The sequence below is a fragment of the Pagrus pagrus genome (genome assembly GCF_965226575.1).
Source record: "Pagrus pagrus genome assembly, chromosome: 3".
Classification (NCBI taxonomy): domain Eukaryota; kingdom Metazoa; phylum Chordata; class Actinopteri; order Spariformes; family Sparidae; genus Pagrus; species Pagrus pagrus.
In genome coordinates this window covers 1,873,806-1,890,540 of record NC_140187.1, presented here as the reverse complement: position 1 = coordinate 1,890,540, position 16,735 = coordinate 1,873,806, and the positions used below count along the sequence as shown (strand labels likewise).

The window sequence follows — 16,735 nt, the reverse complement described above, 5'->3', positions numbered from 1 at the left end:
TATGTTCCCCACAGTGGGGAACATAGGACCCGGGGAACATAGGGATGATCCCATCTGAACCATTGTGGCCTTTTTGTTTTTCCTCATTAAAGCACAACAAGTCGTCTCTCCAGCTTCCACTTTCACGTGACCTCTGTGTAGATACACTGTGACCTCCATTCAAAGTCACATAGATGCAACAATGATCTGGATATAAAATCAGTCTGGGGCTGAGAAGAGAGAGAAAGACTAAATTAAACAGCATGTATCACACTGAGCCTCGTCTGTGGCCAGCCACCGTTCCTCACATCCTTCCGCTGTTTATCAGGTTGGTTTAATGTTTGATCCGACAGCCTCGTACTGTCCGGTCACTCCCGTTCAGCGGTCGTGTCCTCATACAGAGCTGCACAGTGGACGAGAGAGAAAAAGGAAAGTTGAGAGAGTTATAAAGAGAAACTGTACCAGAACACCAGCTCTTGTTACAAACCACCAGAGACCCTCATCGACTGCCAACATCTCCAGATCTGAACCCAGGCTTTTCTGGCTGCTAATTATTCCTCGAGCTTATAGTCTAAATTTATGACACTAAGCTGGCGCTCCGCGTGGCATCATAAATTAAACTGGCAAAGAGATTTAGACTCAAAACCAAGTGCCCCGTCCTCCAGCGAAAGAAGGAAAATTAAAAAGTGGAGAAACGTGGATGTTCACAGACTCGACTCTGTGACCCGTCCTGACATTTCTGATTTATTTATTTAAAAAAACAAAATAAATTCTGTGTTATTTATGTGTTAAGACCGAACAGATGAAACCTGAAGGTCACAAGAAACAAACACCTGTTCACATTCAAGTGACAGCGCCCTCTAGTGGCTGTAGGAGTCCTGCCTGGTGTCCATCAGGAGTGAAGGAGGACGTCATGTGGTCCACAGGGAGACGAGGTAACCATGACGACAACAGCCGCCTACTCCTAACGAAGCCGTCGTTCTGAATATTTCGGTAAATGTACTGAACTTACTTTGAAGCAGCGTACTTTTTTCTTCTAGGAGGAAATATTAGCCTTCATCACAACACTAATTTATAAATGTGTTTATTGTTGGTATTTTGGGGGATTTTATCCATTAACAGTTTACGATCCAGTGTTAGTGTTATTATATTTAAAATTACTGATGGCTTATTTACATTAAAACATCATTTTGACACAGTAGCCGTGTTTCCATCAAGTGTTTTGAATATCGCATTAGAAATTTGATGGAAACGGCAAAATTTGAAAAAAAAAAAAGTCCTCTAATTCACAAAAACTGGTTCGTACGCTCGCTTGAGGTGGTTTTTATAGTTAATGCACAAAATGTTTGGTGGAAAGATTTTGAAGAAAGAAAGAAAGTCATTTTTTGGACATACATGCAATTTTTAGATTAGAACGGATACTGATAACGTTTGAATTATTTAACTTGTAATGGATTACAGAGTATTGTCTTTGGTAACATGTGAGGCACTTTGTCTCTACTGATTTCCCCCCCAGTTCATTTTATGTCATTATTTAAGTGTTTTATTTAATTTATTTCATATTGTTGTATTGTTGTTGTTTTTTATATTTTACACACTTAACATTTATTACTTTTGTGTCAGAAACTATTTATTTGTAGTTGACTGCTCTGAACTTTTAGCACATTTCATATTAAAACAGTGACAGTGAGTAAAAGCTTCGTCGGCTGGTTTGTTTAGTTGCGTTCCAGTGATGATGGTCGTGTTGGATGTACAACGGACAAACGATGGAGCACTGACAAGATGTAGTAAATAACTGGAGGCCCCCAAATCAGATTCTGCTTTGGGCCCCATTAAGCCTTGGGACCGGCTCTGTGACAACCGGAGTGTGTGTGTGTGTGTGTGTGTGTCTTTTTGTTTGGAGGAAAGTGTAAAGTGAGTAAAATTGCTCACTTTAAAACTTTAAATGACATAATGCAAAGTTTTTCTTTTTTTCTTTGTGGTGGAGTGTGTGTGTGTGTGTGTGTGTGGGGGGGGGGGGGGGGGGGGGGTTGCTTTGTGCCACATTGTGTTACAGCTCGACTGAGTGAGTCACTGGTGGAAAGAGGGGAGGAAGATTTGACAAGAAATATTGCTGTTAAATGAGTTTGGACAGCATGACATCACGGGGTAATTAAAACAGCGCGCTGGAATTCCGTTTCCAATTCCTGCGCTCAGGTTTGTTGGAGGATTTCTTGGAGCACCTGCAGGTTGGTGTGTGAGCGAAATATTTTCACTGGACCGAGTTCAAACTTTGAAGGGAAAGAGAGGAAAAAAAAAAAAGAAAAAAACGGAGGCAGCGGCATTACGCCATTCTTGCCTCTCTTGGAAAAAAAGTGGGATTTAAAGAAGTTTCTTACGAGATATCCAGCAGAACCGTGCCGCGGAGCGTTTACTGCGAGTCTCAGCCCTTCTCTTGGATTTCTGCTCCGGACTGGATCTCTGCAGCACTATGGTTCTGACACAGGACGGGTGGGAGGATAAGGGTCTGCAGGGTTTGTTTCTTCATCTTATAAAACTCAGCTACAGTCCACATCTCTGTTCCCACAGCCCTGCATATGTCTACAGCCTGCTCCAGACCGGAGAGCCGCTTTTTATTCTCCTCACCTCCGGCGGAGCGCAGAGGCAGCTCAGAGGATGAGAGACTCGGAGCGAACAGGACCGTTCTGTCTTCTCCTTTTAACCCAACAGCTCAATTAACTCTGAACACACTGCGCTTTATTACGATGACGGCCTGGCAGAAGGCACAAGGGCTTTAGGATGAAAGTTGTGAAGCGTCTTTCTCTTCTGCTCAGCTGCTGGACTCTCATTTACCTGGATCCCGTCCTCGGCTCACTCAGCCGGACCAGACCGACCGAGCACCACCATCAGCGGCTTGGAGAGGCAGCAGAGCGCGCGGCAGGCGGCGGGGAGGGAGAGCAAGTCCACCGGCGGCCCGGCGGAGGAAACGGTGGGTCCGCACCAGCTGCGGGCAGGCAGGCGGTGACCGCTCCCGGGACGTGGAAACCGTCACCGGGGAGTCCGGCGAGGATTACGCGGATCCGCGCGGGACCGCCGCTAATCAAAGGCGAGACGACTGTTATTAAAAGTAAACTCACATCTGCGTCCTCATCCACGGCACCGCGCACTGGAGCCGTGCCGGTGAACCGCGCACAGCTGCAGCAGCAGCACCGGGACAGAGCGGTCAGTTTGGGGCGCAAAGAGGCTGTGCGCTCCTGGCTGCCCGCCGGGGACGTGAAAGCGCACGCTCCTGCCGCTTTAAGCGCACATGCAGCGGGGAGAGGAGTCGGGACTGCGGCTGTTGGAGGTGGGAGGGGAGGCTTGCCGGGGAAACACTCTGGGAAAGCTGCTTCTAGAGCGGGTGCAGCCGCTCCAGTGCGCACCGGGTCTCCGCAAAGAGCCACCGGTGCGCACAAACAGCAGCAGAGCGCGGGTCCGGTGGCGCAGCGGGGAGCCAGCAGCAAGAGCCCGAGAGTGAGCGACCACAAACAGCCGCTGGTTACTCCTCACGACTACATGCTGTCTCTGTACTGGTCTCTGTCCTCCGGGGACCTGAACAGCAGCGCGCTGCATGAAGCGGGTCTGGCCAACACCATCACCAGCTTCGTGGATAAAGGGCAAGGTAAACAGCGCCTCTGTGGCGGCTCCTCTGTCTCTGAATCACTCTGTCACACCACAGAGTTTCATTAGAAAGAAAATGTGACGTTCAGACTCTTAGTGGGAACAAACCTCCATCCTTTAGCTCCAACAGTTAAAGGAGCAGTCTGTAGTTTAAAAGAAGAAATGTTAATGAGCAGAGAAAGATCCTCATTGGCTGAAATCAAACTAAATAATCAAACTCTCTTTGTCTTCATGACTGAATAAACTGAATAAACAAACTGACCTTAAAGGACAACACAGTTTATACTGTTTTACTTTGTTTATATGTGGCGGACCCTGCCACCTGTCTAGCTTCAGACAGTGTTCTGGGACCTTATTTTCCTCTGAAAGCAGCTTGTTTATTCACTGATGGAGAAAATACATATTTCTGAGTTTACTTACCTCATTAATATTGTAAATATCAAAATTCTGAGTTTAAAGGTGCAATATGTAAGAATTTCAGTTCAAAACATTCAAAAATAAAAAATTTAATTAATTAAACAACAGTTCTGACATTTTGTCACACACGTCCGTGTTTTGTGTTGATGAAAAATGAAGTTAGCATGTTAGCCAGCTAGCCTCGGGCCTGAAAACATCTTTCTCCCAGCATCCAAAGCTCCTTTGCTATAGCAATGATATCACCAACGCTCCCTTTGGTTGTCCCGCTAGCTGCGTGGCTAACTGAGCTGTTCGGCTAACAGGAGCTACAGTATAGTCACGGGTCTATAAAACCCACGGAGCCAAAACATATCCAAAGAAGTCTTTTCAGTGTCTCTGCCGACGTTGAAGAGATTTTTTACAGACGTCTTTTCACCGTTCAGTAGCGACGACCTCGCAAGGTTCAAACTGTAACTTTAGACTTTTTGTCAACTTCAGTCACAGACGTCAGGAGAACTTCTTGTGGTTCAAAGTGACAGTTTTTAAATTTTACTTACTTTTTACACAGCAAAAACTAAAGGCTGCATATGAACCTCTGGTGTTAATCTCAATAGTCTGAATGAGACCTGAACTTTACCAGGTGAGCTTTTATCCAACCTTCATCACGTAGGCTAATGTTCGGAGGTTGCATGACCAAAACATGGCTCTTATTTAAGCTGATAAGTAGCTCACCAGTTAAAGTTCACGCCTCGTGCAGGCCGAGCTTGAGACCAGGGGTTTGAATCCAGCCTGTAGCTTTTGCGTCATTAAAACTTTTTATTTTGGACCACAAAGACTTCTCTAGACGTCTGTGACTGAAGTTGAAAAATGTCTAATTAAACATTGTAATAACTTGAATTTTGAACCCTGTAAGGACGTCGCGTGGACGTCACTGGTCAACGTTGAAAAGACATTAAAAACGTTCATTCTGGCTCTCGATGTCAGCAAAGACGTTGAACTGACGTCTCTTGGATGCGTTTGTGCTCAGAGTGTCGGGGTGCTGGTGATCTGCTGCCTCTGTTTGTTGGAAGTATGAATTCAAGGTGGCTGATTTTTACATACAGCACCTTTAATTTTCTTCTCCAAAACTCCAAAGTGCTGCTTTAACTTTAAATATCATACATTTGAAATATCAGTGCGACCGTGCTGCAGTCCATCACATCTCCACTGCCTCAGGAAGTCCATGTCTCTAGTCTGTGGACACGTGAAGCGGATCATCACCTGATTATTATTTCTCGGGTCATTAACACTATTGAGAACATGATTCACAGCAGAGTGTCAGTGGTGCTGATGAGGGAGAGAGTGCAGGTGGATCTGAGAGATCTGAGGGGGAGGACGGCAGGTCAAACACCGGCCTGGAGGTTAGCAGAGGAGGGCGGCGCTGGAAACAGGGCTGCAAATGATCTGAATGTAGACGCGACTGAGTCGCTGGAGTCCGTGAGGTAACAGAGCGAGAGCATCTGGAGGGTCGCACACAAACACACAGAGGGGGATGATGGGAAAAGAGACGACTGTTACTCATAACTGAGCTGGAGCTGACTTCAAAGCTGCAGGAAGCTGAGTGAGACATCACACATCCAAATGTCACTGCAGTGTGTGTGTTAAAGGGGCAGTTCAACAGCTTGGGAAGACAACTCTGAGGGTCAGAGAAGAAGAATGATGCAAAAATACGTCTTTGTCAAATCCAAGTGTAAAGAGCACCTTGATGACTTTAAATGTCAGTTTTTGTGAATATTAAACAAACACGATGTGCAGTTACATGTTAATCAGTGAGCTGTGGAGGTGTTGATACAGCTGATGTTATATTGTTATCGTGATATGAGACTCTGGATATCATTATATGATGATCACTCACAAGTGTTGTCTTCTCCTGGTTTTTACGGCTGCATTGTGTTCATATTTTGTGAATGCTAAGCTGAGCAAGTTCAAAATGTTGAACTATCCCTTTAAGGTCCTCAGTCGTCTTCTTACCGTGGAGAATTTATATATTTTTTGGTTATTTAACACGATATAATTCTGAATTTGTCTTGTTTCTCGTGGTTTGAAGTGAGAGGGAGTGTTTTCATTCTCAAAACTAGTCCAGCGTTCGCTCCAAACCTGCTGCCGGCCACAGATGATCTGTTCATGTTCAGGGTCTACAGGTCAGGTCTGAAGCCTCCTCAGCAGCTCACAGACTCAGCAGGGACGGCCCGATAATATCAATAGCTGCACGTCCTCGAGTCCTCAGCAACAAAGCTGCCAAGTGTGAAGTAGATCGGACGAACGGTTCTGGAGAGATGTGAATAACAGGCAGACAGACAGACAGACAGACAGACAGACAGGCAGGCAGGCAGACAGGCAGACAGGCAGACAGACAGACAGACAGACAGGCAGGCAGGCAGACAGACAGGCAGACAGGCAGGCAGACAGACAGACAGACAGGCAGGCAGGCAGACAGGCAGACAGGCAGACAGACAGACAGGCAGGCAGACAGACAGACAGACAGGCAGGCAGGCAGACAGACAGGCAGACAGGCAGGCAGGCAGACAGGCAGGCAGGCAGGCAGGCAGGCAGACAGGCAGACAGACAGACAGGCAGGCAGGCAGGCAGGCAGGCAGGCAGGCAGGCAGACAGGCAGGCAGGCAGGCAGGCAGGCAGGCAGGCAGACAGACAGACAGGCAGGCAGACAGACAGACAGGCAGACAGGCAGGCAGGCAGGCAGACAGGCAGACAGGCAGGCAGGCAGGCAGGCAGGCAGGCAGACAGACAGACAGACATCAAACTGCTCTCCTGAACTCTATGTTTCCAGGAGCTTTAAGCTCTGGATCCTGGCTGTAGATATGTGCATTTATACTTATGTATGTAAGTGTGTGTGTGTGTGTGTGTGTGTGTGTGTATTACATTCTGGTTTCTGTAAGTGTGTGTGTGTGTGTGTGTGTGTGTGTGTGTGTGTGTGTGTGTTTCCAGCCATCTGGTCTCTCGGTGATCTACGGCCTCAGGAGGGTAAATAAACACTCCTCTCAGCCGCGGTCGGCTGTGTAATGTTATCTTTACGGTGTAAAACTGTTTGAAACAAAGTTTAAATGACCACAGTTTAATATTCTTCGCCCGGCTAAAGGTTTACACTGAAAGCACTTAATGTACTTTTAATTTGCGCTTTATTTGTTCAGTGTGTCCTCAGCAAATCGCTGGTGACCTCCTCCGCATGCTGGAGGTGTAACTGATGGCCTGACACCTCAACTCACCTCCCTTTTCCTTTTCTTTCTTTCTTTCTTTCATGATTAACAAACTGTTTAATTCATCCAAACCAACCCGTGACATCTGGGTTAAAGACAGACAAATAATTAAGGACTCCAATAAATGAATGTGTGTTGACTATGAATGTGGCCCACATAGCCGTACAACAGTATAAGCTAGCGTACGTAGCTTGCCTTTAGGTCAGCAATTCACTTGGAAATATGACATAAATCAATAAATCTTCCTTATTTGTTCTCCTCCTCGTCTTCTGTCTTCTTGGTTTTATCTGTTAACATGTTTATTATTTAGCTTCCTCTTCCCTGATGTTTTGTGGCGCTTCGCTCGGCAGCTGTTTGTTTAATTGAGTCCAGGAGGAGCAGCAGAGCAGCGGCGATTAGCTTCACCTCCCACAACTTTATTACATAAAGGAACCGAGAGATACCAACAGTTTCTTTCTCTCTCCTCAAGTGGCTTTATTGGCATGACGTAGCACTTTATAAGACAAAAAAATTATAAGACAATTATAAGACAAAAAAAACAAATATCTGTCAAGAAATATGACCATAATAACGTGTGTCAGGTAGCTGTCACTCATTATCTCTCAGTTTACGGCCGACATGTTAATATCGTTCACATCTGGTGGAGGTGGAGCTCTGTTCCAATGACAGCGCTGAAAAAAAAGTTTAAAATCAATAATCTGATTGAAACGTGACGTCAAAAAGTCAAATCAAATCAGGGATTTGGATAAATCTCAACCTCTAACTTTAAAAACAAGATAATTCATCTCATATTTGCCGTTAATTTAAAATCTTGGCAGGCGCCAAACGCTCTGCAGTGAGAGACGTGTCCTGATTACTCAACAACAACAACCATGTAGTTTCACTTTGACTTTAAAACAGACGGAGAGTTTAACTAAACTGACATCCTGTAAACACTTCCTGTTTTAAACCCTCCGTTTGAGCTTAATCAGATCTTCCACAGAGAAGTGCCAGGGTGTGTGTGTGTGTGTGTGTGTGTGTGTGTGTGTGTGTGGTTTGTTTCCTCTACAGCAGATGCTGGTTATCCGTCCGTCGGTGGTGAATCGCTGCAGGTCCGTAATAACAGGCCTGTTTACAGTCCGATGTGGTCTCCCTGTCTGGTTCTAATGTACTTTTCAATGCAAGCTAAAGTCCTGGATGGGAAGGCGGGGGGATGACGTGAGAAGAAGTGCTGCTGCTGGTGTGTGTGTGTGTGTGTGTGTGTGTGTGTGTGTGTGTGTGTGGATTTCATTGCTGGATTTCATTTGGACATGGAGGTTCGCTGGTTTCCCTCACTGACGACCAAAGAAAACACTACACACCACACCAAACGCCACATTCCTCCTGATGTTTCTGTGTGAGTGTGTGTGACGACTGTGTGTGTGTGTCTGTGTGTGTGTGTGTGTGTGTGTGTGTTAGCGTCTGACCTGCAGAAGCTCCTTTTGACTATAAAAATGACAGAAAACAGTGAAGACTTCTCGTTTTAATTCGCCCGAGGTGATGTTTTCATGTACGACAAAGACAATGATTCCAGTTTTGGGATATTTCAGTTGAAAAAAAAAAAATTAATTTAATTAAATGGTTTTGGAGATTTAGTGGTTGGAGGTCCGGCGTGTCGGATTCAGCAGCCTCTAGTGGAGAAGTTATCTAGAGTCAGTGTTTGGTTTGTCCGCTCTGGGCTCCTGTAGAAACACGGCGGACTGTAGATAGAAACAAGCTCATTCTGAGGTAACGAGATCACATGATTCTTAGTTTCAGGTGATTTCAGGTCATGAAAGCAAACTATAAATATCATATTCAAAATCCTGAGATGTTTATTGGACGTGTGTATGTTTTTTAAGAACCTTCATGGACAATCGAGTATAGATTTCTGATTTTACGAGATGCACCTGAATGCAACATGAAGTCCCTGAAACCCCAACATGTCCAAATGAAGATGAAGAACTGATTTTTTAAACTCACTTTGCAATCAGTCGTTTGATCTCTGCAGCTCTCGTGTCGTGTACGTTTCCATACGTCTGCCTTTGTGTTTGTGCACGTCTCGTTTGCTCCTTCGCTCTCCTGTGTGTGAATATCTCCTCCTGTCAGTGTGAACTCATATTTCTGTCTTTGTGTCATGTTGCAGACGAGCGTGGGCCCCAGCTGAGACGACAGAGGTATCACTTCAACGTCAGCTCTCTGGAACGAGACGGACTCCTGGGGGCCGAACTACGCATCCTGAGGAAGCGTCTGTCTGACCCTCGCAGAGTCTCGATGGGACCCTCAGCTGCTGACGGAGGAGGAGGAGGAGGAGGAGGAGGAGGCCCGTCCCCGTGCCTGAAGCTGTACACCTGCACGTCAGGTAAACAACAGGCTGTTCTGCTCCAGATGAAGACCGTGGAGGATCTGCACGGTGGAGGTGCATTCGGCAGCAAATGGGAAGTGTTTGACATTTGGAAAGCCTTCAAAGGCCCCAAAAACCAGCAGAACCAGCAGCTTTGCTTTGAACTGGAGGCCCTGGAGCACAGAGGCGGTCGCCCCGTGGACCTGCGCACGCTTGGGTTCGCCCGACCCGGCAGGACCAACAAGGAAAAGGCCTTCCTCCTGGCGTTTGGTAAAAGCAAGAAGCGCGACCTTTTCTACAACGAGATCAAAGCGCGGTCAGGCCACGACAACAAAACCGTCTACGAGTATCTGTTCACGCAGCGACGAATGCGCCGAGCTCCCGCCGCAAGAGGCGCAAAAAAAACACTGCAGCCGCCGCCGCAGTCCCTCCCCCAACATCAGCTGGTGAAGACGCAGACGAGGCCGCGGTGTCACCGGAGACGACTCCATGTGAACTTCAAGGAGATGGGCTGGGACGACTGGATCATCGCGCCGCTGGAGTACGAGGCCTTTCACTGCGACGGCGTCTGCGACTTCCCCATCCGCTCGCACCTCGAGCCGACCAACCACGCCATCATACAGACCCTGATGAACTCCATGGACCCGGAGTCGACGCCGCCGACCTGCTGCGTCCCGACACGACTCAGTCCGATCAGCATTCTGTACATCGACTCGGCCAATAACGTCGTCTACAAGCAGTATGAGGACATGGTGGTGGAGTCGTGTGGCTGCAGGTAGCAAAGAAAGGTGAGACATAGAGGCTGTTCAGACCCGGTATCAACATCCTGAGTGATCCGATCACAGGTGGACAGCTCTGAGTACAGGTGCGAACAAACCCAAGACACACTGAGGACATGTGTGAGATCTGATCACTCAGACCACATTCAGAGGTGTCTGGGCCGCATACTCAACTGACACAAGAAGAGGAAGAATTGTAACCCAGGTATCATATCACCAGACTCCCTTCACAAAGTGCCTAATTTAAAGCGTTCTGGAGTGAGGAGAGACTAAATGAATGTCAGAAACACTACGTACAACAGATTCTGAATCATTGTCTCCTTCTTGTAACTTCAGCATTAAATGAAAACAGTCAGTTGTTTGTTTCCTTGTACAAAGTGTCAGTTTGTGGCAGCATGGCTGTACCAGCCTGTCTGCTTCTGTGTCTAAAGTGCTAAAGTCTTACCTGCCAACATTTAGCAGCTGTTTGAACACACTGTTTACACTGATTTCACCATTTACACTCAATTTATGAAAGAAGAAACATTTTATTGATCTAAACATGTCACATTTTACAGATACACTAAACAGTAACCAGTATAGGCTACTTGTGGAGAGAGTCACCAGACTCCATTAGAAAAAGGCTCAATTTAGTGAGTTGTTGAGTTGGAGACACTTTATAAACTGTGTGAAACTCTGTCTCTGACTGATTCTGACTTATTTGTTCCTTCTTGTAAATTCATCAATTGTTCTACATGAACTTCTTTCTGTCTTTGTGTCAAAAACATCGTGTCTGTTTGTCCCAGTAATGGACGGGTTTGTTTCATATAGAGCAGGAAGTGACATCACATAACAGCTGGTCAGTCGTCGCGGGTTAATGTCAGCTGTGAACTGACAGACTGAGAGCTTGTCCAGGTGTGATCGGATCACTCAGGACGGATGTTGACACCAGGTCTGAATGAGAGCGGGACAGATGAAGGAGGACAGTCCGGCCGCTTGTTTGTTAATATTACGATCGAATCTAAAACTGGAAGATGGACGCTGCGTTAAACTGTGTGACCGAACTCACTGCTCTGCAACAGACATTACTCTTCACTCTCAAGTGGACTATCAGACTGCATACCAGAGACAGTTAAAGACTAAACAGAGGAGGATGAACTGATGGAGGTGATGCTCTCTAACACCCACTCGCTGTGTAATGTTGGTGCTGATCAGCAGGACGCTTCAGGAGGACGACAGAAAGGAAACAGAGACGCTTTGAGTCCTGATTAAACAAACGCTGCTCTCACGTTGGACTCGAGTACATTTTTACTGCTTTTCTTCTCTCTCTTCAGATTTTGTATCTTCGTCCTGATCGGTGTAAAAAGTTTGTGTGTAACAGAAATGCTATTGAACATTAGTGAATTATACTCTAAATGCCCTTTTGTCCAGCACTTATCTGCCACCGTGCCTTTGCCCACTCAGACGTACGATGAAGAGTAATTTGTGCGTCTGGTCCGAGACTGTTTTCTATGAAGCATGTAAAGAATTTCTGATGTATAAATACAGGCCAGTGATGAAGTGCTGATCTGACCTGCTCCAAATGTGGGAAAGTTGCATAAACTACTCTTCAATAAAAAATGTCTAATTGACTGAGCTCCAAACTGCTATCAGTGTGAACCTCTGCCCCCCGGGCTCTGTAGACTAAACTATCGGAGGAATTTAAGATTTCCAGGAGCCAAATCACAGATTTAACCCCAGAACGACCGCGTTTGATTCGGCTGGAAGTGTTTCTGTGGTCCGTTTCGCACACTGCTGCAAGTTTGCTGGAAAAGTCAGGAGAGGACAGGAGATGAGGAGTTCACAGGAAATCAAAAGGCTTTTCTTTCTCGGTTAGCATCCTAATCTCCACAGTTAATGTTAGCAATGGACGTTTCTGCATACCACGGATATGTGTTATCAAAAGGTCCGTTTTCTCCCATCGGTACTTTCGACCACGCTGAGTCAAACCCCGATGCCTTGATTTGCTTTTCCATTCACCAGTTCAACCGGGCCGAGTTGAGCTGAGCTGCACCTGTGATGGACCGTCCTCCTGTGACGTGCTGCGACTGCGATGGTGACACTCAGGTCTCTGCAGGAAAGCTGCTAATGCTGACGTTGAAATAGAAATAATGTAGAAAGACATTTTTACGTTTTTGTCCCCCACAAACTGGAAACTAGCAACACTTAACGCTGAGGAAACACAGATACCAGCGGTGTTAAACTATCGGCTCACAAACCTTCCTTTTAAACAATCATTTTTTAAATTATTGATTCACAATCATAATCATGTTTTAAAGGAAAAGAGACACTGACACCGATTACTTCAGAATTATCAAGAAGACTATTCTCTTTAAGTTGTACGACTTAAAAAGCTTTAACAACTTTAAATCATTAATAATTATTATTATTAGTCTGCTGTCTGTACCTGGTGGGTGTTAGCTGATCGGTTTCCTTCATCACGTTGCCAGATTCTACGGTTCAGAAATCAAACTGAATTATTTTGTCTGTTTCGAGCAGTCGTGACACTTCGGACTCGACCCGACGACCCGTTCAGTTCACACAGCAGCAGCTTCACTCCTCCGTCTGTCTGCGAGCGCACCTGTCCGCCTGCCCCTCGTAAAGCTCCTCAACCATTGGCTGAATCCATCTGCGCCGAGCGAACGGCTTGTTTCTCTTGGAGACGGAGTGATGTAAGCATTTCCTTTAATCAAAGCTGAGGCATGCCAGTGTTATTGACCACCCCCCCCCCCTTCAGAAAACCTGGACTGACAGGGCCCGGCGGGGAGAGGCTGAGCAGGACTCCAGCTAAACAACTTTAAAGCATTTAGCTGCTAGTTTGCAGCTACGGATCCACATTTCTTCTCATTTCCACACAATAAAACTGCGTATTTAAAGTCAAACTGCCGCCACCGTCTCCATTATCACTTTGTTTATCTTTGAACTGAATGAAACACATGTTTGTTCAAAAGGCGGTGATTTATGGCGCTTGTGATTTGTGTGCTGGTTAACAATCGGCTCATTCTTTCTCAGATGTGGGAACGAACCCGTTCACTCACACTTGACAGACCTAAATTTAGCCGCGCTCAACAAATGCCAGTCACAGATAAGATTCACAGTGTTGTGTTTCCCAGCCTGAGACCCACTTTAAAAATCCAAGGCCGAGCCCCGGACAGAGTATCCATGTAAACACTCGGCTTCTTCCAGCATGTTGAAAAAAAACGTTCTTTTCGCTTCAATAGAAAGACGTATGCTGCGAAGATGAAGCACTGAGTCCTCGTGCGCTCTCTTAAAGTCTAAACTCTGGTGACACATTTACACTTTGAACCACTTTTCTACGTTAAGGTACCGCGAGGCAACAAGGCCCCAAAGAGGGCCGAGTGTGAGCTCGTTTCATGATGATTTCCTTTTATTATTATGAGAAAAAGATTTGCATTTTTTGCGATTTTCACATACACAGTTTGGCAGATCATCACAACAAGACAAAGAAAAGTTGTCCTGAGCTTTCTGCACGTTTAAGTGTATTTTCTGTTCACATGTGGGAAGTCCAAGAACAAATCATACAAAAGAATCAGAAATAATAAGTATGGTGATTAATATACTAACAGCACATCAGGCACACTTAAATATTAAATTGCTAAACAACTGAAGTAGCTGGAGTCTTGTTTTAAAATGGAAGAAACAACTTAAAAAATCATAAAACGTCTCCATACAGCTCGTCTGCTGCTGCCAGAACCCAAAAGTGATTTGAAAAGAGGCTTTTTAATCTGAAGTCTTCACTGCAGCGTCTCGGCCAGAAGTGTGACCGTGCACTCTGTCTGCAGTGGGTGCACGAGCTGAGGAGCTGCCGGACGAGCTGTTTGGAGCCATTTTATGTTTTATCGGTTGTTTTTTAAGTCCCCAGCTGCAACACTGTTTTACTGTGAAGCTCCAGAAATGATTTGTGGACCACGAAACTTTTCATCTGCGTCTGTGGGGATGATGTATTTATGTAGGCCAACCTCAAGGTTAGCATCGCAAAGCCTGTGGGATTTTTGATTATTACCAAAATAAATTTATGATAGTGACACGTGTTGTTCATCAAGATAATCTCCACAGATGAACTCCACTGCAGCGTATGTTAAATGTGTAGCAGTAAAAAGCTAATGCTAGGCTACAAACAGACGACATCACGGTCACATGACTCAAACGTCTCCACCACTGAGCGTCTAACTGCACAATTACTATCCAGGTTTCTATAAACTGATCAATGTACAAGTTGTAAAGTCAGAGTGAGAACAGTGTGTAACTAAAGTGGGCCTGTAAAGACGGACTAGTGAGGAGACGAGTCTCCGTGTTCGCTTTGAGGACGTTTAATGTCCCCGACAACCTCTGTAGTCTCATTCAGACACTCGTTAGCAACCGCTAACCGTTTTTAACACACGTAAACGCTCTCTAATTCAGATGTGGTCGAACGAAGCCTGATAATATCTCAGGCTTGTGTTAACCATAGAAACACTGACGTTGATATGAGGATATTAAACGCGCAAAAATACAAACTGATTTCTGGGTTTTAGGACTCATTCTGGATCAGACTTCATCAGTGCTACTGCAGCGCGGTGAGCAGAGCTGCGAGCAGCTGAAGCAGGTTCTGATCGGACCGTTGTTAAATGCACATTGGGAAACAGAACTCCCCACAGAGAGAGCGCCTGGCTTTAATTATCACACATTTCCAACACATTAGTCCATCTGAGATACAGGCGCTGGATTATACAAACAGCTGATTTAAATCTCCACGTATGATTTATGGTGACTGATATCTCCTATGATTTATGACGCTGTAAAAGTGTGTTGGCTCGACAGGAAATGATACATAATTGGGAAATTGACTTCACGGTATGTTTTTTTTTTTTCTTCCTCCCATCACGGACGGCTCTGAAGCTCGACTCATGTTCAGTATAAAGTATCCAAACCTTCATATGTTCAGATTTTACATTTTTCTTTGTTTTTATTCAACATTTACATTCTTGATTCTGTAAAGATGTTTTGCACACATGCCTGAAAACTTAACTGCTTTTTAAAGTTTTTACTGACTCATCGAAGCCTCTGTGAGAAACATTTGGGTTGAAGTATGTACCAGGTGCTACAAGTACTTACTCGCTTACTTTACATACGAGCATTGACACGCTCTCGTGTCTGTACGATAGCGTGAGGGCCATGTTCAGGCAGTTAGCTTAGTTTAGCAGCTAGCCTGGCTCTGTCCAAAGGTGGTTCTTGCCTGGTGCACATGTAATCTAAACATTATTAAAACTCCAGTTCCAAGGTCCAACCCACAGGACCCGGAACAGTCCAGTCTCCAGAATATAATGTCAGCAGTGAACGTTTCTGCAAACCACAGATACGTCCCAGGTTGATATTTGTAGCAAACGTGTCACATCACTTTCACGTTATACGATTATTAGCTGACCTTCACATCAGGAGGTGGAGGTGAGGTACTCAGCGAACACGTGTTCTGGTGATCGGGTCGGTGAACAACGAACTCCTGACGTTGTGTTGACCCGTGCATCCGCCTCGACCTCCTCAGACTTTGCGGCTGTAAAACAGCGTCAAACTGTTTCCTTGTGTGTTCCTGGTGGACGGTGTCCCTCCATCACCAGACGCTGCTCCAACAGCAACATCTGATCTCTGCCACAGAGCGAGTGCAGCGGCTCGTCAGAGCAGCGAGCCAATAGAAACATTTCAAGACGGTTTATTACATCACAAAGTTCAACAATCATGCTTTGTCGTTTGTGTCTTTTTTTGTTTTTACGGCCGCGTCAGTCTGTTAGCTGAAACATCGTCCTTAAAGGAGCAGTTCACCCAGAAATGAAGAGTCAGACATTATCTCCTCCCCACTTGCTTCCTCCTAAACTACTGAAGTGGCCTCCACAGTCTCCAGAAGCCCCGAGATCCTGAACTGATAAATAAAAAAGTCATTTACATCGCTGACACGCGGTCGAGCTCGAACACTCACTTCAGACGGTGTGCACGCTAACATTTTTATGTTGTGGGTGAACTTTAACTTTGATGATTTAGCAGGTAAAAACAGGAAATGAAGGATTTTGTTTGCTAGGAGAATAAATCATATGAAGAGCAGATGAATCGGTGCTGAAGGGTGAAGTTGAACCTTGAAGTCGCTGTTTGGATTGATGGTTTTAAATGCTTTAAAAGTGTTTTTCTTCTTAAAATGGACATTATGGAAACGGACTCTCCATATTATTCCATAATGCAGCTCCACTGGCCCGGTGCCACAGCCGTCCCCACTCGGCCTTTGGCCCGCAGAGCCCATAATCAGATTAGGTTGTAGTGAACTCTGCGGTTCGCCTTCTCGA

The 16,735-nt window shown here is 45.6% G+C and overlaps 1 protein-coding gene across 1 annotated transcript; it reads left to right on the top strand.

Moving 5' to 3' along the window:
- Positions 1-2,757: 2,757 nt before the first annotated feature.
- Positions 2,758-11,902, top strand: gdf5 (growth differentiation factor 5; the record flags this gene model as incomplete). The annotated part of the gene is made up of 2 exons (XM_084349299.1): positions 2,758-3,619; positions 9,412-11,902. The coding sequence occupies 2 exons, from the start codon at positions 2,758-2,760 to the stop codon at positions 10,386-10,388; spliced, it is 1,839 nt and encodes a 612-aa protein (XP_084205425.1). The 3' UTR covers positions 10,389-11,902.
- Between the last annotated feature and the right edge of the window lie 4,833 nt (positions 11,903-16,735).